A 21,513-nucleotide genomic window follows, 5' to 3' on the forward strand; every position below is an offset into this window, starting at 1 on the left:
CAGCCAGTGTCCTCTGTTCCTTCCTGCATGCCCAGTGCCCAACCCCAGCATGTCCCTAGAAAAAAAGAGTTGGCAAAATCCTTAGATCCACCTGAGAAGAGTTAAGAAGCAAATCATGGCCGGGCGCGGTGGCTCGTGCCTGTAATCCCACCACTTTGGGAGGCCGAGGCGGGCGGATCACGAGGTCAGGAGATCGAGACCATCCTGGCTAACATGGTGAAACCCCGTCTCTACTAAAAATACAAAAAATTAGCCGGGCGTGGTGGCAGGCGCCTGTAGTCCCAGCTACTTGGGAGGCTGAGGCAGGAGAATGGCGTGAACCCGGGAGACAGAGCTTGCAGTGGGCCGAGATTGCGTTCCAAGACCCTCCCTGCCCTGGCCCTGGTCGCCTGTCCCCCTCTCTCTCCCCTTGTTAACTGGGCTGCATTCATTCTTTCCATTTCTCTAACACGTGCCATGTCCCATCTCCTGGCCTTTGCCCTTGCTGTTCCCTCTCATCATTCAGGTCTCATTGTCATTTCCTGACCATGGTACTTACAAAAGCAGTGCCCTCTGCCCCATCCATGTCACCTCGTTCATCTCCTTCATCTCCGAAATGATCTCGCTTTTGGATTTACGACCGGTCTCTTCCCCTGGAGCATCAGCCGGGGAGGTCAGGGTCGTCCTGGCTCGGGCCTGTACACATTGGGGTCAAAGGCACACATTGGGGGCTCAACCAAGGCGAGCTGCGTTCGCGGGGCCGGGTCTTCCCGCACACGTGGAGGGCGGTGGCGGGTGCGGAGGCGCCGCGCGAGCCGGGAGGCAGCCAAGGGCAGGGGATACCTAGCGCCACCCGCTCCGCCTGCATCAGCTGCAGCTGCGCGCCCCAGCCCAAGGATGGGAAGACGCGGCCCCGCCCCCGGCCCGCCCCCGCCTTCCCATTGGCGGTCGCGCGGGGCGGGGAGCGGGGTCGGCTCTGTGGCCCTGAGCCCCTAGCCCTACCCTCCGTCCGCTCGCAGCCCGCTAGCCTGCTGCCATGTTGCGTGCTGCCGCCCGCTTCGGGCCCCGCCTGGGCCTCCGCTTCTTGTCAGCCGCCGCCACCCAGGCCGTGCCCGCCCCCAACCAGCAGCCCGAGGTCTTCTGCAACAAGGTGAGCCCCCCGGCCCGGCTCGCGCTTTGTTCTCCGGCCCAAGTTCCCCCAGGCCCCGCGCCGCCGTGGGCCTCAGTGTACCCATCTGGGGCTCGAGGGACTTGCAGAGGCTGAGCTGGAAGCACATCTGCCCCTTCCTCTCCTGCAAGCATTTTAGCCCCTTCGCCACCTCTGACAGTCCCCGTCCCGTTTCCCCTGACTTGGGCCCCCGCTCCGTCTTTGCCCAGCCTCGGTCTGTTTTCCAGCGCCAACTCTCGGGATTCCGTTCCCCCCACGGTCCTTGGCTTTCGGGTCTCCGCGGGGTCCCTACCCTCAACCACTTAGAAGACGCGGCCAAGTCCCTCTTTGCGGGAACTTTTCTGTCTTTTCCTTAGTCATCCCCTTTACCCCCTGACTCATGCCCTCATCCAAGAAGTTCAAAAGGAAAAACCAAGAAAGAGGTGATTTGCAGCCAGCGTTCTCCAGTTCGCCAAGGGCGAGGCCATGCCAGTGGGCGCTCGACTGCTTCCATCGCCGGGAGTGGGGAATCCTGGAGGACCTTAGGCCCCAGGGCGCCGACTCCAAGGGGTGTCTGCGGCTTGCAACGCCGGCTTTGACCAAACCAAGGAGGAGCTTTCCAGGATAAAACCGATTCCCGTGGTCCATTTATTGATTGCTCAATCAGTAGTACTTTGGAATATTTTTTATTTTGATCTTTGAGTTTGGGCAAAGTTCTAGACTTCACAGAGGTTGAAACTGGTAATGAAAGAGTTTGTTTTGTTTGTGCCAGTGCATGTTGGCTGCTTTCTCTGACTTAAGTTTCTCCTATAAATAGTAAGGGGCTCAGAGGGTGAGGTTCACACAGGTCCTCATCAACCGGTCACTTCATAGTTAATCACAGCTCCTGTCCTCTCTGCACAGCCTTTGTGCCTGGCACTGTTCTAAGGGTCTACCTGTTTTGCAATTTAAGGTAATTCTTACAACAGCCTCAGTAGGTAGGGACTATAATTCTCCATTTTATAGATGAAGAGACTGAGTCACAGAGAGGTTTAGTGACTCACCTGAAGACCAAAGTCAGTGGCATAGTTGGGGTTCACAGCTGAACTTCCAGGAGTAAGCCCCTGACCAGAACATTCCATGGTATGTTGTGACTCTGGGTGGGAGCAAAGGGAACACCGATCCTCTGGGACTGTTGCTGATTTGGGATGCTGTAGAGCTGACTCCTAGCCAGCTGCTTTCAACAGCACACCTGCTGGTCTGGCCCTGAGTGTGGCTGCAAATCTGGATATAGGTGATGGGTAAAGCCACATGCGTGTGATTTTAGGGGATGTTACAAAAGTCATTTGCAAGGGAATTTTTAAAAAGATAAAATAAAATGTCTTTTGTATAACACAAGCTAAAAAGGCAGCAGCTGTGGCTGCCTTGGCAGCCTGTGCAACTGAGGAGTTCATGCTTGGAAGACTTGAGCATCAAAAGATCTAGCAGAGGCCAGGAGCAGTAGCTCATGCCTGTAAATCCCAGCATTTTGGGGTGATCCCTTGAGCCTAGGACTTCGAGACCAGCCTGGGCAACAGCAAGACCCTGTCTCTAGTCTCTACTAAAAAAGTAAATTAGTCAGGTATGGTGGCACATGCCTATAGTCCCAGCTATATGGCAGGCTGAGGTGGGAGGATCCCTTGAGCCTAGGAGTTTGAGGCTGCAGTGAGCTATGATTGGGCCACTACACTTAGTCTGAGCAACAGAGCAAGACCCTGTCTCATAAACGTCCTCAAGGAACAGCCATCACACTAGGAACCCTTGTGGCCACAGGATCTGATTAAGATCTTTATCCTTCATCACATGCAGGTGAGGCAGCTGGGTCCAGAGGGGCACCCAGGCCTGTAGGTAACACTTCCTGTTCTCCAGATTTACTCTGTGGGTGTAGGCTGGAGGAGTGGAGCCAATTCCTGTGGTTGCTCTTCTTTATCAGACTTTTTGAGATCATTAAAGTAACACATGCCCACTGTATAAAATTGCAGAGGACTGACAACTCTCTGGACACAGTCGGCCAAGGTGGTTCATGCCTGTGATCCCAGCGCTTTGGGATGCCAAAGTGGGAAGATCGCTTGAGGTTAGATGTAAGGCTGCAGTGAGCTATGATTGTGCCACTGCACTCCAGCCTGGGCAATGGAGCAAGAACCCATCTCTTAAAAAAATAATAAGTAAATAAACCTCTCTGGATACCCCATTGTACTCCCTCCAAGAGCACTGTGAATAGGTAGGTGTGTCTCTTGTAGACATTTTTTCATTTACAAGTGCCTGCAGCAAGAGAGAGAGAGAGAATGCAAGCACACCAGAATTTTTTTTTTTTAAACATAAATGAGATGCAACCACTTATATTCTGAAGCTCCCCGTCTCACTGAACAGTGTACCTGGGTTATCATTCTGAGTACATTCAGATCTTATTTAACCCTTTCCAAGGACTACAGAGCATTCCACTTTGGCAGCACCATGCTGGAACTGGCCCTCTTAGAGCCCCCTGGGCTGTTTGCTGTGTGGCCTTGATGCCGACTCAGCAGGAAAGAGGGATGTTGTGTACAACAGTGGACTCTGCACCTCAGCTGCCTCATCTGTAAAATGGGGTAAAATGACTGGGTGCAGTGGCTCACACCTGTAATCCTAGCACTTTGGGAGGCTGAGGCGGGTGGATCACGAGGTCAGGAGTTCGAGACTAGCCTGGCCAATGTAGTGAAACCCTGTCTCTATTAAAAATACAAAAATTAACAGAGCGAGACTCCGTCTCAAAAAAAAAAAAAAAGCCAGGCATGGTGGCGCGCCTGTAATCCCAGCTACTTGGGAGGCTGAGGCAGGAGCATCACTTGAACTTGGGAGGCAGAGGTTGCAGTGAGCCGAGATCATACCACTGCACTCCAGCCTAAGTGACAGAGTGAGACTCCGTCTCAAAAACAAAAGGGGATAAAATTCCATCTGCGTCACCGAGTTGCTGGGAGGACCAAATGGGGTGAGGCTTCATGGCAGCTGGTACCTCCATATTGATTGCAGCCTTAAGCAGGAACTGGGATAATAGTGACGCTGTGAACTTGCAGTATCTTGGTGATCAAACTCCATTTGATATGGATGCTGTTATATTTGCAATTTGTTTCCTGAAGGGGTGAGCTAGGTTGTGGTAAAGTAGAATGGGAGTTTGGGGTGAATTAAAACTTGCATCTTTATTCTTACTCTCTCTTTCTGTTTTTGTTTTTGTTTTGAGACAGGGCCTCTCACTGTTGCCCAGGCTGGAGTATAGTGATGGTCACTGCAGCCTCAACCTCCCAGGCTCAGTCAACAAGTTACCCTCCTACTTCAGCCTCCCAAGTAGCTGAGACTACAGGCATACCCTACCACACCTGATAATTTTTGTATTTTTCATTTTATTTTATTTTATTTTATTATTTTATTTTATTTTATTTTTTTATTTGAGACAGACTCTTGCTCTGTTGCCCGCGCTGGAGTGCAGTGGTGTGATCTTGGCTCACTGCAACCTCCACCTCCTGGGTTCAAGTGATTCTCCTGCTTCAGCCTCCTGAGTAGCTGGGATTACAGGTGCCCACCACCATGCCTGGGTAATTGTTTTGTGTTCTTAGTAGAGATGGGGTTTCACCGTGTTGGCCAGGCTGGCTGGTCTTGAACTCCTGACCTCAGGTGATCCACCTGCCTTGGCCTCCCAAAGTGCTGGGATTAGGGCGTGAGCCACTGTGGCCAGCCTAATTTTTGTATTTTTTATAGAGATGGGGTTTCGCCATGTTGCCCAGGCTGGGTATTGAACGCCTAGGCTCAAGCAGTCTTCCCTCCTTGGCCTCCCAAAGTGCTGGGATGACAGGTGTGAGGCACTGAATTAAAGAGAGAACTGACAGAAAGGCAATTAAGGCTAGGTGTGGTGGCTCACAGCTGTAATCCCAGCACTTTCGGAGGTCAAGGTGGGAAGATTGCTTAACCCCAGGAGTTCGAGACCAGCCTGGGCAACATAGCAAAACCCCATCGCTACAAAAACTTCAAAAATTAACTGGATGTGGTGGTGAGCACCAGTAGTCCCAGCTACTTGGGAGGCTGAGGCAGGAGGATTGCTTGAGCCAAGCAGTTTGAGGCTTCAGTGAGCTTTGATCTTGCCACTGCAGTCCGTCCTGGGCAACCCTGCAAGTCTACATAGGCACCGTGCAGAAATGTTCATTGCAACTTCTTTTATGTCAGTAAAAGCTTAGGAAATAAGCCAGCTTGAGCTCCATTGGGAAATAGATGAACACCTATGTTACAGTTAATGTAGGGAATAATCCTCTGCACGTAGCAGTTACAAATCATTGGCTGGACCTGTACAAATAATGTATCTCAAAAAGAATATGTCAAGGAGGAAAAATGTCCAGTACTCTACACCATAAGAAACCATGAAAACTGTACAAAACAAAATTTTATATTGCATGTAGATAGACAGATCTCCATAAAAAATATGTAAGAATGTGCTGGAAGGAAAATTCTCCTTGGTGTAAGGATGGTTACTGCCTGAGTGGGCAAGACAGGATAGGGGACAGGCAGGACAGGATAAGGGTAGTAATGAACAGGGACTCTGGCTTCATTTAAATGTTTGATTTCTTTAAAAATTGCGCAGGCACAGTGGCTCACGCCTGTAATCTCAGCACTTTGAGAGGCTGAGGCCGGCAGATTGCTTGAGCACAGGAGTTTGAGACCAGCCTGGCCAACATGGTGAAACCCCGTCTCTGCTAAAAATACAAAAATTAGCTAGGCATGGTGGCCCACGGTTGTAATCCCAGCTACTCGGGAGGCTGAGGCATGAGAATCACTTGAACCCGAGAGGCAGAGGTTGCAGTGAGCCGAGAGAGAGTGAGGCCTAGCAACAGAGTGAGACTCCGTCTCGAAAAAAAAACAACAACAAAAAGAAATAGATTTAGGCAGGCTGGGTGTGGTGGCTCATGCCTGTAATCCCAGCACTTTGGGAGGCCAAGGCGGGCAGATCACCTCAGGTCAGGAGTTCAAGACTAGCCTGACCAATATGATGAAACCCTGTCTCTACAAAAAATACAAAAATTAGCCAGCATAGTGGCATGTGCCCGTAATCCTAGCTACCCCGGAGGCTGAGACAGGAGAAACGCTTGAACCCGGGAGGCAGAGATTGTGGTAAGCTAAGATCACACCATTGCACTCCAGCCTGGGAAACGAGTGAAACTCCATCTCAAAAAGAGAAAAAAAAGAAATAGATTTAGGCAGCCCAGAGAGTCTGGGGGTGTCACTGGGCCCCACCTTGGTTACTTCTGCTTCTAATAACATGTTTTTTTTTTAGATGGAGTCTTGCTCTGTCGCGCAGGCTGGAGTGCAGTGATGCGATCTCGGCTCACTGCAAGCTCCGCCTGCTGGGTTCACGCCATTCTCCTGCCTCAGCCTTCTGAGTAGCTGGGACTACAGGCGTCTGCCACCACACCCGGCTAATTTTTTTGTATTTTTAGTAGAGACGGAGTTTCATCATGTTAGCCAGGATGGTCTCGATCTCCTGACCTCGTGATCCGCCTGCCTCGGCCTCCCAAAGTAGTGGGATTATAGGCATGAGCTACCATGCCCGGCCCATGTTTTTTAATCAGAGAACACAAATAGGCATTCGGTACTTCCTGCCTGCCCAGAATCTGTAGGACACACTTGAGTTTCAGGTGATGGGGCTATAATAATGTTTGTGTTCCTGAGGGCAAGTTGAGTTGAGAATGTACATGTTGTGGACATGGGTATGTATCCCCTGCTCCAGTAATCATGATTATTCATCACCTGTTTTCTTTCTTTCTTTTTTTTTTTTTTTTTTTGTTGGAGACGGAGTCTCGCTCTGTCGCCCAGGCTGGAATGCAGTGGCGCGATCTCTGCTCACTACAAGCTCTGCCACCTCCCGGGTTCACGCCATTCTCCTGCCACAGCCTAACTAGAAGCTGGGACTTCAGGCGCCCACCACACCCGGCTAATTTTTTTGTATTTTTAGTAGAGACTGGGTTTCACCGTGTTCACCAGGATGGTCTTGATCTCCTGACCTCGTGATCCACCTGCCTCGGCCTCCCAAAGTGCTGGGATTACAGGCGTGAGCCACCGCGCCCAGCCTCATCACCTATTTTCTGTCAGGCCCTCTACTGAGGACTTCTACCTGCATTTCACCCTTCATCCTTCCTGCAACTCTATAAGCCATATGTCTTATATGTTGTCCCATCTTGCAGGTGAGGAAACTGAGGCTCAGGGAGGTCAAGTTCACATTAAGTATAACTAAGGGCATGCTGTGTGAAGGTTGGGCAGGGCAGAATTTGAAGCCCACTTTCAAACTTAAAACTTAGTGTGAACTTGACCTCACTAACTGATGATCAGACCATAAGAATGTATTAATAAACATTTAAGGGACAATTGAACAGAATTTTAAAATCAGAGAGGGGGAGCCATGTTTGTATTGTTCACTTTTGCATTCCTGGCACCTAGCACCTTGGCTTAGGATCATTGTTGGGTAAATATTCAATAATGAGTGGTTGCCATTTATGAAACTGTGTATACAGTTTTATGCTCCAGAAGTGAAGTAAAGGGTTGCTTAATGGGAACCCAGTATTTCTACTCAAAAGTGCCTTATTGCAAAGTATCTGGTAGTTTATAAGAGTGGAAATGTGGGGACGCATAGGGAGTGGTGAAATTGGCCCAGGGACAGTCCATTGCAGCAAGATAGAGGTTGCCAAACTGTAAGCAGAACGACAAGTTGAAACCGCGCCTGTCTGGCAAACAGTCCAGAGTAGAATCGAACCTCCCATCTTTGAAGTGGTGAAAAAAGGCCCTGGGGTGGAGGAGTGGGGCGGAGGGCCGGCGTCGGTTAGTCTTTGTTCGGAAGCGTCACGAGCAAGCCTGGGGAGATGGCTGCCCCTCACCTTGATCCCGAACTAACCTGGGGTTCTGGATGATGTGTGGGGAAGAGGAAATGTATGTGGCATTCCATGTTTGTCTTGGACTTTACTCCCTGGGATCTTGTAATACAAGCAATGGCATCTGCTTTCCATCAGACTTAATTACCTAACCGCAGATTAGCAAGTGAAAGAGCACATGCCGTTGGGATCCCAGGCTGCAAAACCCCGCCATTAGCTTGTACACTCTGGGAAAATAAGGTGTTCCAGGGACGGGGATTTCCTAGGTAACATGCCCAGTTCTTTCATGCTTCAAAGCTTAAACTGAAATCTTTCTAGAATGTGTCCTACCTCCTTAAATCAGAACTAATGAACACAGTTTAGCCTTTCATTGGAGACCCTGGGCATATGATAACCACCCGTTGTCTTGAGGTCTGGGGGTGGTGGCCGGAATTTCATTCTCTCCTGGCCTTGGTCTGGCCTCCGCCCCCAAGGTCCAGCTGTGCTGCTCTGGGTACTGACCCTGACCCAACTTCTGAGCCCCTCGGCCACCACCATCACCACTAAGTCTTCGCCTGGCATGGAGAACAAGATATCCAAGGTGAAGAGGGATCCTGTTACCCTCTAACTCAGTAGTTCTGATTTCTACACGGTAATCTGCCCCACGTTTGCAAAAACGCATGGGAAAGGATTCGCCACAGCTGTTGCTGGAATGATGATCACTTGCCCTAAAAGTGCATTTGTAGGAAATCGTTAAATAAACCATGGCCTGACCATGTTGAGGAATGCTGTGTGGCTTAACATGAGGCAAAGCTGCCTGTGGAATAATGTCCAAGAGAAACTGAGAAAAATGAGTTAGCAAATAGCTAGTCTATTACCCCCACTTAGAAAGGACACGGCAGTGTCCCGATTCCCCGGTCTCCTGGGTCCTCCCAGCACCAAGTGCAGATCCTGGCACACAGTGGGTGGAATTGCGAGCCCCCCCCCCCCGCCCCCTCTACCCTCACCTACACCCTGCAGCCATATCAGCCCATTCTGTTCCTCCTGTCCCCAGGCTCTTGCTAGCAGTCACCCTTCAGGTCCCCTCTTAGCGCACCGTCTGACCCCTCAGCTGGCCAAGCCTCCTTCCACTTCTCACTTGCTTGGTTTTGCGTGTTTACCGCGCCCTCTCCTCACCAGGACTTCAGCTCCCAGAAGCCGGGACTTGGCTGTTGGACTTCCAGTGCTGGAGTGGCCAGGGCTGTCAGTGAAAGCTTATGGAACGCGTGGGTGAATGAATCCCAACTTTTACAAAACAAAGTGAGACGTATTTATTAAAATATGTAGGAATTAGAGTATTTTGATAGAAAATCTTTATGTTTTGCCAACAGTCTAGATTGAAAGTGTCAACTCCAGACATCACTCTGCTTCTAGAAACTATAAAGAGGAAGTGGGAGCTAGGACACCCCCACCCTGCTCAAGAGTGTTATGTGTGTTATGTAAGTCGAGCTTCGGGTTTTGGGTCAGGAGGTTATAAAGCATCCACCCCGCCCAAGAGTGTACGGGTTAAGTGCATTATGTAAGTCGAGTTTTGGGTTTCGGGTCAGGAGGTTATAAAGCATTTGGCCCAGAGTCTGCCCTGGTGTTTATTCAGGAGAGCTGCTCCTCACTTGAAGCAGAACTTTGGCAGAGACTCAGTGTGAGAACAGTTCCTACCCAGTCCCCCACTGGGGAGGGAGGCCACTAAGTCTGGCCCTAGGAGAAGGGAAATGGGAAATGTAAACCAGAGGATGTGTCCAGGGTCCTACTCGGCAGACCCAGGTTTATCTTATCAGTGGAGAAGGGAGAGTGGGTTGTTGAAAGTGCAGCCTGATTCAAGGGTGAAGGGTGACTGAGAACATTCTGGGCTTTGAAAGGCAAACATGCCGGGGAGTGGTCTTTCCAGGATCCTAATCTAAATCAGAGGGGCCAGCCCAGTGAGGAAGGGGTGGGGCTGGTGGGGCTTTAGCCAGACTGGCCCACCTCTCCCCTTCCTACTTCCTGATCTTTGCAAAGTAGAGTTTAAAATCCAGGACAATTTAGTAAGCTTTGGTGCAGGGAACAACATAAAGAGTATAGACCTGGCCCTCGCTTCTAAGAATCTTTAGGCTGTGACAGCTGCAAGATCTAGAACACTGCAGGACCCCCTGCGGGCAAGGTCCTAGCTTAGGAACTGTACACCCATTCATGCATTTAACCTTCACATCTGGCCGCCGGAAGTATTCGGTGAGGCATCTGGGAAGTGAAGGGATTTGCGCAGGGTCAAATCTGTGAGGGATGGAGCCAGAATTCAAACCCAGGCTGGGCACGGTGGCTCACGGCTGTAATCCCAGCACTTTGGGGGTCCAAGACAGGAGGATCACTTGAGCACTTAGGACCAGCTTGGCCAACATGGTGAAAGTCCATCTCTACAAAAAGTACAAAAAATCCCGCCTTTATTTAAGAAAAAAAAAATTCAAACCCAGATCTGTTTGGCTTTGAGGTTGGTGCTTTTTCCAACATGCAGAATTTTAAAAAAAAATTTTTTTTTTTGAGACTCTGTTGCCCAGGCTGGAGTACAGTGGTGCCATCTTGGCTCACTGCAACCTCCATCTCCCAGGTTCAAGCAGTTCTCCTGCCTCAGCCTCTCTAGTAGCTGGGATTACAGACAAGTGACACCACGCCCAGCTAATTTTTGTATTTTTAGTAGAGACGGGGTTTCACCATGTTGTCCAGGCTGGTCTCGAACTCCTGACCTTAAATGATCCACCTGCCTTGGCCTCCCAAAGTGCTGGGATTACAGGGATGAGCCATTGTGCCTGGCTCAGAATCAAAATTTGAAATCAACCTGTGTTGAATCAGTAAGTAAACCATAAAGATGGAGATTCGGGAATCAGAATTCCAGCCTCCTTGAAGGCAGACCTGGACTATGGCTGGAGGTTGGAGTTGGAAGAACTGAGGAAAGAACACAGGCCTTGGAGTCCCAAAGACCTGCCTTCAAATCCTGGCTCTGCCTTTGCTGCTGTGTGACCTAGAGCCAAGTGGCTGGACTCTTCTGTGCCCAGCATCCTCTGCTGTGAAGTGGAGAGGATGAAGTTCACCTCCTAGGTTTGCTATGAGGTTTAAATGGGAACAATCCAAGTACACAGAACCGCTGGTGCGGGGCTACTGCTTGAGGAGTAGCTAGTGAATGTTAGCCGTGTCCATGACACGCAGAGGGCCAAGTGGACTTCCTCCCTCGGTAGGGGAGGAAGGAGAAGCTTGGGGACAGTACAAGGCCAACCAGACCTACTTCCACCCAGCCCAGCCTGGTGCTTCTCTGTACTCTCCTAACCCTGCTGACCCCAAGTACTTTGCTGCAAGGCAGTTGCGTGTGAGGCGTGAACCCTGAGCCTATGCTGCAGGGGGAAGAAAAGAAGGACGCTCACCCAACAGCTGCAGGCTGCCTGCCTGCCCCCCACGCCCGTGAGCCCCCTTCTTCCAGCAGGCAGCCCCAGGAACTCCCTTCTCCTCCACAGGCACCCAGAGGAGGAGCTGACTCTCAGAGTCGGGGAGCGAACACCCAGGGCCCGCTGCCCAGGCACGGCATGGTTCAACTCGAACTTAGGTCTGGCAGTCTCCTGACTTTGAACCTGAGCTCTTTATTGCCATGCCTGTCCCCACACTGGAAACGACCCAGCCTTCCTGTGGAAAGAAAGAAGGGTGCCATTTCCCTAAAGATTAATGATTGACCAACTAATATGAAACCACACAAGCATGACTCCAGAACCCCGGTTAATGTTTACCCAGGTTCTTCTCCGGTGCCAGAGCCTTTCCTGTGGGTGCGCAGCTGCGGATTCCACCAGAGATTATGGGGAACAAATTTAGCCTGGGAAAGTGATTCCTGCTAGACCCTTACCTGAGCGACTCCTTCCTGGGGCACTCTGTTACCACCCTGCCATCGTCACAGCATTGGGCATTCACTCCATTCTTGGCGCAGAGACTTCAGACCTTCACTTGGCTTTATAAAGGGGGATCTAGGGTGATTCCCACCCTACAGATGAGGAAACAAAGACACGGGGTGAGGTCGTTGTCCCATGTGACAAAATCAGGAGCAAAAGAGCCCATATTCAGCCAGGTGCGGTGGCTCATGCCTGTAATCCCAGCACTTTGGGAGGCCGAGGCTAGTGGATCGCCTGAGGTCAGGAGTTCGAGACCAGCCTGGTCACCATTGTGAAACTCCATCTCTACTAGAATACAAAAATTAGCCGGGCATGGTAGCAGGCACCTGTAATCCCAGCTACTCAGGACGCTGAGGCAGGAGAATCACTTGAACCTGAGAGGCAGAGGTTGCAGTGAGCCGGGATTGCGCCACTGCACTCCAGCCTGGGGGACAACAGCCAGACTTTGTCTAAAAAAAAAAAAAGCCGGGCGCTGTGGCTCAAGCCTGTAATCCTAGCACTTTGGGAGGCCAAGACGGGTGGATCACGAGGTCAGGAGATCGAGACCATCCTGGCTAACACGGTGAAACCCCGTCTCTACTAAAAAATACAAAAAAACTAGCCGGGCGCGGTGGCGGGCGCCTGTAGTCCCAGCTACTTGGGAGGCTGAGGCAGGAGAATGGTGGGACCCCGGGAGGCGGAGCTTGCAGTGAGCTGAGATCGCGCCACCGCACTCTAGCACACCGCACTCTAGCCTGGGGGACAGAGCGAGACTCCGTCTCAAAAAAAAAAAAAAAAAAAAGGCCCCTTACGCCTGTAATCCCAGAACTTTGGGAGGCTAAGACAGGCAGATCACGAGGTCAGAAGATTGAGACCATCCTGGCTAATACGGTGAAACCCCGTCTCTACTAAAAATACAGAAAAATTATCCGGGCATGGTGGTAGGCACCTGTAATCCCAGCTACTCGGGAGGCTGAGGCAGGAGAGTGGTGTGAACTTGGAAGGCAGAGCTTGCCATGAGCTGAGATTGCACCACTGCACTCCAGCCTGGGTGACAGAGCGAGACTCCATTTCAGGAAAAAAATAAAAAAGCCCATGTTTGTCCAGATTCTTTTTTTTTTTTTTAAGAGTCTTTTTCTGTCACCCAGGCTGGGGTGCAGTGGTGCAATCACGGCTCACTGCAGCCTTAACCTCCCAGGCTCAAGTGGTCTCCTGAGTAGCTGGGACTATAGGCATGCAACCACGCCTGGCTAATTTTCCATTTTTTGTGGAGAGAGAGTCTCACTATGTTACCCATGTTGTTTTCAAACTCCTGAGCTCAAGCAATCCTCCCGCCTTGGCCTCCCAAAGTGTTGGGATTACAGGCATGAGCCACTGCACCCAGCCACCTAGATTCTTGTCTTGAACCTCTGCTCCTTTTTGTGTTTTCTTTTTTGAGACAGGGTCTTGCTCTGTCACCCAGGCTGGAGGCAGTGGTGTGATCATGGCTCACGGCAGCCTCAACCTCCCAGCTTCAAGCAAGTGATCCTTCCATCTCAGCCTCCTAAGTAGCTGGGACTACAGGCGCAGGCTACCACACTTGGCTAATTTTTCATTTTTTGTGGAGATGGAGGTCTCACTATGTTACTCAGGTTGGTCTCAAATTCCTGAGCTCAAGCAATTCTCACACCTTGGCCTCTGAAAATGCTGGGACTACAGGTATGAGCCACTGTGCCAGGCCAAATGTCTGCTTTTGACCAATGAGCCTGGCCACCCCTCCCCAGCCCTGTTGTGAGCCTCGCTCCAGGCTTTGCTTGGCAGCTCGGTATTCTTTATGGTCCGAGACTCTGGCCCAGAGTGACCATGGATGTCTCACTGGAGTTCTAGGCCAGGGCCAGAACATGCAGGGATCCTGGGGCCAAAGGGTCTCCCAAGGAAGGCAGGCAGAGAGGCAGATGTCTTTGCCTTCATGTCATCTGTAGCCTTTGCCCCAACACTGGCAAGGTGATCATGGACTCTGCCAGGATACTTGTTTACCAAGCCCGAAGGGGACAGCTTTCTGGGAGATGTCTTCTCTGTACTCCCCAAGACCATCCCCCAGTGTCTGGAAAGCAGACGGTGAACTCTGGCACTTTATTTATGTATTTATTTTTATTTTTGTTTTTTGAGACGGAGTTTCACTCTTGTTGCCGAGGCTGGAGCGCAATGGTGTAATCTTCGCTCACTGCAACCTCCACCTCCCAGGTTCACATAATTCTCCTACCTCAGCCTCCCAAGTAGCTGGGACTACAGGCGCCTGCCACCACGCCTAGATAATTTTTTGTATTTTTAGTAGAGATGGAATTTCACCGGGTTGGCCAGACTTGTCTCAAACTCCAGACCTAAGGTGATCCACCCACTCCAGCCTCCCAAAGTGCTGGGATTATAGACATGACCACCGTGCACAGCCTTGTACTTTAACAGGTGACTAGGTAATAGGTAAAGACCCTTCCTCTGAGCAAATGGAGGGGCTTTAGCTCTCTGACATTGGCCTCATGAGGAAGGCAGTCTTTCCCCCAGATGTGGCTTGGTTGGGTGATGGCCTGGTCTGAATTACATTATAGAGGCAGAACTGAGGGCGTCTTGGGACCCGCCCTTCTCCCTGACCCTGTTTTTTATCACTTCCTTTCTGGTTCACCAGTAACTCTGGCCACCTTTGCTTTTTCTCAAATCTACCAGACTTATTCCTGCCCTGGGGCCTTTGCACTTGTTATGCCACAGCCTGGACTGCTGGTCCTCCGGCTCTTCCTGTGGACCCCTCCTTTTCATCATTCAGGACTCTGTCAAATGTCTGCTCCTCAGGGCGGCCTGCCCCTACCACCACGGCTGGAGTTCTCCACCCCACACCTTAGTCACCTTCTCTGGATCCTGTTCTTCCCTTTGCCTTCATCTGTACAGTCTGAGGTGGTCTTCTGTGTTTGATTGCCTCTTTATTTTCTGGGCACCATGAGAGCATGGTCTTTGTTGGCTTTTGGCTCTACTGTGTCCTCAGCCCTAGAACTGTGTCTGGCCCATCGCAGGTGTTCATTAAGTATTTGCTGAGTTAGTGAAAGAATAATCTAAGGCTGGGCGTGGTGACTCACGCCTGCAATCCCAGGACCTTGGGAGGCTGAGGAGGGAGTATCGCTTGAGTCCAGCCTGGGGAACATAGAGGGACTTCGTCTCTCCAAGAAATACAAAAATTAGCCAGGCATAGTGGCATGTGCCTGTGATCCCAGCTACTTAGGAGGCTGAGGCAAGAGGATCGCTTGAGCTTGGGAGGAAGCAGCTACAGGGAGCCGTGATTGTGCCACTGTACTCCAGCCTGGGCAACAGAGTGAGACCCTGTCTCAAAAAAAAAAAGAACAATAAAAAGAATAATCTAATTTAGTTCTCACAATGAATTTGTGTGGGAGTGAAGGTGTTTGCAAATTGTTTGCCATTCCTTCTAGGAAGAAGGGGAGGCTGTCTCCTCAACCTGGGACTCTGGACTGAGCCTGTGACTCACTTTGACCAACCAAATTTGGTGGCAGAAATGAGGCCAGGTGACTTCTGAAGCTAGATCTTAGGAAGCCGTTCAGCTTCCACCTGGGTCTCTAGGAACACTGTCTCAGGGGAAGCCAGCTGCCATGTGGGAAGTCGGACTAGCTTGAGCCAGCCATGCAGTCAGGAAGCCCAAGTAGCCACGTGGTGCCAGAGCAGTGAGTGCAGAAGCCATCTTGCACATCCAGCCTCAGAGTTGGATAACTATGGCCCCAGCTGCCCTCACACTGTAGCCACACAAGGGAACTCTGCCTAGATGAGCCCAACCAGTGGACCCTATTGTGGGAGATAAGAAATCACTTTAAGCCACCAAGTTTTAGGGTGCTATGTTATACAGCAATGGATAACTAGAACAAGTAGTAACATTCTCTTCATTTTTTCAAAGAAACCAAGGCACTGAAAAGAAAAATGACTCCAAATCACTTGGCAGAGTGGGCATTCTGGCCTAGATTTTCTGCAAGGCCTGTGCTTTTCATTTCTAGGCTACACCACTATGAAATTAATTCATATTTGCTGCTTCTTCTTTTGTTTTTTGTTTTACCCTTACAATACTGGTAGTCAGTATTAGGTTGAGAGCTGGTCCTGAGAACTTCTTTCCTTCTCACTGTAGATCTTCATAAACAATGAATGGCACAATGCCGTCAGCAGGAAAACATTCCCCACGGTCAATCCGTCCACTGGAGAGGTCATCTGCCAGGTAGCTGAAGGAGACAAGGTGAGAACTGGTGACTTACCTTGGGGGAGGGATGGATTCGTTTTCTATTTTGTATGTTTTTGTGTGCTGAAAGCTTCACTATTTATGTGTATTACTTTCACAAGTAACAGATACCAATGAAAAATTCCAAGTAAATTAATCAATAGAAACTTCCCTGCAGACAACGGTGTTGATTCACTTAGTGCAGAACTACAGACTTGAAAGTGATTTTGGCAAATATCTAATACAGTGTCTCCTTTCCAGACCTGGAAGTTGAAGGTCAGAGATGGAAACCTTGTTGGGTAGAATTAGGGTCTCCTAAGATCTAGCTCCTGTGGAGGCTTGAATTATATAGACTGTAGGAACCAACAGAAACTGATAATATTAGGTTTACAATTTTTAAATTAGACTCTTAGTAAAAGTATTTTGTGTTTTTGGCCGGGCACGGTGGCTCAGGCCTGTAATCCCAGCACTTTGGGAGGCTGAGGTGGGAGGATCACTTGAGCCCAGCAATTTGAGACCAGCCCGGGGAAACATAGGTATCATCTCTAAAGTAAACAAAGAAACAAATAAATAATTTAAAAACAAGAAAATACAGGCCGGGCGCGGTGGCTCACACCTGTCCCAGCACTTTGGGAGGCTGAGGCAGGTGGATCATGAGGTCAGGAGTTTGAGACCAGCCTGACCAACATGGTGAAACCCTGTCTCTACTAAAAATATAAAAATTAGCTGGGCGCGGTGGCGTCTGCCTGTAATGCCAGCTACTCAGGAGGCTGAGGTAGGCGAATTGCTTGAACCCGGGAGGCGGGGGTTGCAGTGAGCCGAAATTGCGCCACTACACTCTAGCCTGGGTGACAGAGCGAGACTTCATCTCAAAAAAAAAAAAAAAAGAAAGAAAGAAAATACAGAAATTGTCCGGATTCTCATTCCCACCAGGACTTCATGAAAGGGGGGAAGGTTGTGTTATTCAACCCCGTTGCTGAAGTCTGGTGCTGGTCAGGGCTCTGCCAGGCTAGGAGCATTGTTTACGGGGCAGGTTTTCTATGCAGCGATGTGCTGATGAGCCTCTGGATGTGTTTGTATTCGGAGTTGGTTATTACTGAGAAGGCCTGAGTTTTCCTGTGTTTTCCAGGAAGATGTGGACAAGGCAGTGAAGGCCGCCCGGGCCGCCTTCCAGCTGGGCTCACCTTGGCGTCGCATGGACGCATCACACAGGGGCCGGCTGCTGAACCGGCTGGCTGATCTGATCGAGCGGGACCGGACCTACCTGGCGGTGAGTCCCCAGCCCTTCTCCCCCTCAGATCCCACATGGCGAATGGGCTCGCAGCATCCTGTGAACAGCCAGGAACCAAGCATCCTGTGAACAGCCAGGGGCCACACATCGGACATGGGACTGATGGGAGTGGCGTAGGATGGACACCTTTGGGGGGCACCTCTGTATTAACCAGAGGAGGCTTTCAGTGTTTCCTTTTTTTGTTTTGTTTTGTTTTGCTTTTTTGAGATGGAGTCTCGCTCTGTCTCCTAGGCTGGAGTGCAGTGGCGACATCTTGGCTCACTGCAACCTCCACCTCCTGGGTTCAAGTGATTCTTCTGCCTCAGCCTCCAAAGTAGCTGGGATTACAGGCACAAGACACCATGCCCAGCTAATTTGTGTATTTTTAGTAGAGACAAGGTTTCACCATGTTGGCCAGGCTGGTCTCCAACTCCTGGGCTCAAGTGATCCACCTGCCTCAGCCTCCCAAAGTGCTGGGATTACAGGCGTGAACCACTACACCCGGCCTTAGTGTCTCCTTTGATGTGGTGGGTTTGGCTAAGCAAGAAGGATCTGGGGGAGGGAAGAAGAGCTGTGTCAGGGAGGCCTTCCCAGGAGAGAGACCCCTGGGAATGGACACCTCTCCCTGGGCTCTTCCATGATGGGCATTCTCCCTGGCTGCAAGAAGAGAAGAAACCAGGAGGCAATCTCCTCCCAGCCACAATTGATTCTGCACACAGAAGCCAGGGCGAACCTTCTAGAAGGCAGATTATACATGGCACTCTGCTCTTATGCCCTGCATGGTATGCGGTGTCCTTAGGATAAAACCCTCAACATGGTCTGTAAGACCCAGCCTTCAACATGGCGAGATCCTGTCTCTACAAAAAGTTAAAAACTAGCTGGGTATGGTGGCATATGCCTGTAGTCCTAGCTACTTGGGAGGCTGAGGCAGGAGGATTGCTTGAGCCCAGGAGTTCCAGGCTGCAGTGAGCTGTGGTAGCACCATTGCACTTTAGCCTGAGCAACAGAGTGAGATCCTGTCTCAAAGAAAAAAAAAATGGGCCTGGCGCGGTGGCTCAAGCCTGTAATCCCGGCACTTTGGGAGGCCGAGATGGGTGGATCACGAGGTCAGGAGATCGAGACTATCCTGGCTAACACGGTGAAACCCCGTCTCTACTAAAAAATACAAAAAACTAGCCGGACGAGGTGGCGGGTGCCTGTAGTCCCAGCTACTCGGGAGGCTGAGGCAGGAGAATGGCGTGAACCGGGGAGGCGGAGCTTGCAGTGAGCTGAGATCCGGCCACTGCACTCCAGCCTGGGCGACAGAGCGAGACTCCATCTCAAAAAAAAAAAAAAAAAAATGACCCAGCCTGTTCTAGTTCCATCATCTGAGTCATGCTGCACTGCAGTCCTCATATTCCCATGTGCTTCCGAGCCTGGGCTGCCATGCTTGATGGCTAAGCCTCTTTGAGCATCAGCACTTGCACCTGCCTGGGATGCTCTTTGCTCTGCTGCCTTCCGTACCATCCCCTTTGCCCAGTTGCCCCTACATATCATTCAGGTTCTAGCCTAAAGGGCTCATCTCTAGCTGATATTTCTGGACAGGGCTGGGCAGCCTGGCTCCCTGCTTTCTACTTTTTAGCACTCTTTTTTTCTTTTTTTTCGAGATGGAGTCTCACTCTTCACCCAGGCTGGAGTGCAGTGGCACAATCTCGGCTCACTGCAACCTCTACCTCCCGAGTTCAAGCAATTCTGCCTCAGCCTCCCAGTAGCTGGGATTACAGGTGTACACCACCATGCCCAGCTAATTTTGTATTTTCGATAAAGTCAGGATTTCACTGTGTTGGCCAGACTGGTCTTGAACACCTGACCTCAGGTGATTGACCCACCTTGGCCTCCCAAAGTGCTGGGATTATAGGTGCGAGTCACTGTGTCCGTCCTTTAGCACTCTTAACACATGTGACTGAGGACTTGTGTCATTATGCACAGTCTCTTTGCTCTGTGAGCTCCACTCTGGTCTCTATCTCAGCACCGGGATATGACAGAGAGCAGAAGCTAAGAGAGTGTGTTATGTGAAATCACTGAGTGAGAAGTCAGTGCCTCATCCTGCCTGGCCCCCTTCCTCCTCCCTGCCTTTGGAGAGACCATGGCAATAGTCCAGAGATGCCAGTGACATTTGGCAGCACAAAGGGGACTCTCACCCTGGGCTTGCACCAGCCCTTCTCAGTCCCAGCCTTGACTCCCTCTGTCAGCCCTTTATTTTCCTCTCATTCCTGCACTCACATCTCTGCTGACCTTGTTTTCTTCTCAGGCCTTGGAGACTCTGGACAATGGCAAACCCTATGTCACCTCCTACCTGGTGGATTTGGACATGGTCCTCAAATGTCTCCGGTACGGGCTCAGCTTTCCTATTCTTTGTTCTGGCAGAGGAAAAGGGGAGGCAACATTGTTAGGAGGTAAAAATTAAATTACAAAAATTCAAAAGGGGCAGGGTGCGGTATCTCATGCCTATAATCCCGGCACTTTGGGAGGCTGAGCCAGGTGGATTACATGAGGTCAAGAGTTTGAGACCAGCCTGGCCAACATGATGAAACCCCATCTCTACTAAAAATACAAAAATTAGCTGGGCATGGTGGTGCACACCTGTAATACCAGCTACTCAGGAGGCTGAGGTAGAAGAATCTCTTGATCCCTGGAAGTGGAGGTCACAGTGAGCCAAGATCATGCCACTGCACACCAGCCTAGGTGACAGAGTGAGAGTGTGTCTCAAAAACAAAAACAAAAATGAAAAACAAATAAATTACAAAAATCCAAAAGGATCACAGCTATGAGAGAAGCCTACTCCATTTAGACTCCAGCTCGTGGGAAAATCCTTCTATATCACAAATTGTGACTTAGTCATAAATGCTTTCTTTTGTTCTTGAGTCACTTTTGGTACTTTCTCTGTTACTTGGAACTTGTCCATTTTATTGAGGTTATCTAATTTGTTGGTGTACAATTGTTCACAGTATTCTTATAATCCTTTTTATCTCTGTAAGATGTTGTAGTGATGTCTCCATTTTCAGTTTTACTTATTTGGGTCTTAACTCTCTGTTTCTTAGCCTAGCTACAGGTTTGTCCATTTTGTGAATGTTTTCAAAGAACCAAACTTTTGGTTTTGTTGATGTTTTTGTTTTTCTATTCAAGAAAATACTCTCTTTTGTCTATCTCTGTTTCAGTATTTATTGTTTCCTTCCTTTTACTAGCTCTGGGTTTAGTTTAATCAAAAATGTTTTATTGATTGATTATTATTTTTTTTGAGATGGAGTCTCGCTCTGTCGCCCAGGCTGGAGTGCAGTGGCATAATCTCGGCTCACTGAAACTTCCGCCTCCCGGGTTCAAGCGATTCTCTGCCTCAGCCTCCGGAGGTGCTGGGATTACAGGAGCCTGCCACCACGCCCGGCTAATTTTTTGTATTTTTCATAGACACGGGGGTTTCACCACCTTGGCCAGGCTGGTCTCAAGCTCCTGACCTCGTGATCTGCTCACCTTGGCCTCCCAAAGTGCTGGGAATACAGGTGTAAGCTACCGTGCCTGGCAATACCCTGTTTCTTAAAAAAAAGAAAGAAGGTCGGGGATGGTGACTCACACCTGTAATCCCAGCACTTTGGGAGGCCAAGGTGGTTGGATCATGAGGTCAGGAGTTCGAGACCAGCCTGGCCAAGGTGGTGAAGCCCCGTCTCTACTAAAAATACAAAAAATTAGCCAGGCATGGTGGCGGGCACCTATAATCCCAGCTACTCGGGAGGCTGAGGTAGAGAATCTCTTAAACCCACTAGGCAGAGGTTGCAAAGGTTGCAGTGAGCCGAGATCGCACTACTGCACTCCAGCCTGGGTGAAAGAGCAAGACTCCTTCTCAAAAAAAAAAAAAAAAAAGAAGAAGAAAGAAAAAAATTCGGGCCGGGCGCGGTGGCTCAAGCCTGTAATCCCAGCACTTTGGGAGGCCGAGACGGGCGGATCACGAGGTCAGGAGATCGAGACCATCCTGGCTAACACGGTGAAACCCCGTCTCTACTAAAAAAATACAAAAAACTAGCCGGGTGAGGTGGCGGGCGCCTGTAGTCCCA

The 21,513-nt window shown here is 50.2% G+C and overlaps 1 protein-coding gene across 2 annotated transcripts in view; it reads left to right on the plus strand.

The window, feature by feature from the left end:
• The first annotated feature begins 960 nt into the window (after positions 1-960).
• Positions 961-21,513, plus strand: part of ALDH2 (aldehyde dehydrogenase 2 family member) — a 43,484-nt gene continuing 22,931 nt past the window's right edge. Inside the window, exons 1-5 of one of the 2 annotated variants that reach the window (XM_008004748.3) lie at positions 961-1,129; positions 9,184-9,303; positions 16,072-16,176; positions 17,288-17,428; positions 19,719-19,798. In XM_008004748.3, the coding sequence (XP_008002939.1) occupies positions 1,016-1,129; positions 9,184-9,303; positions 16,072-16,176; positions 17,288-17,428; positions 19,719-19,798 (560 nt within the window). In that variant the 5' untranslated portion in view covers positions 961-1,015. The remainder of the gene's footprint in view (positions 1,130-9,183; positions 9,304-16,071; positions 16,177-17,287; positions 17,429-19,718; positions 19,799-21,513) is intronic. The other variant, XM_008004749.3, reaches the window with a different exon arrangement.

The sequence above is a fragment of the Chlorocebus sabaeus genome, chromosome 11, assembly GCF_047675955.1.
Source record: "Chlorocebus sabaeus isolate Y175 chromosome 11, mChlSab1.0.hap1, whole genome shotgun sequence".
NCBI classification, from domain to species: Eukaryota; Metazoa; Chordata; class Mammalia; order Primates; family Cercopithecidae; genus Chlorocebus; species Chlorocebus sabaeus.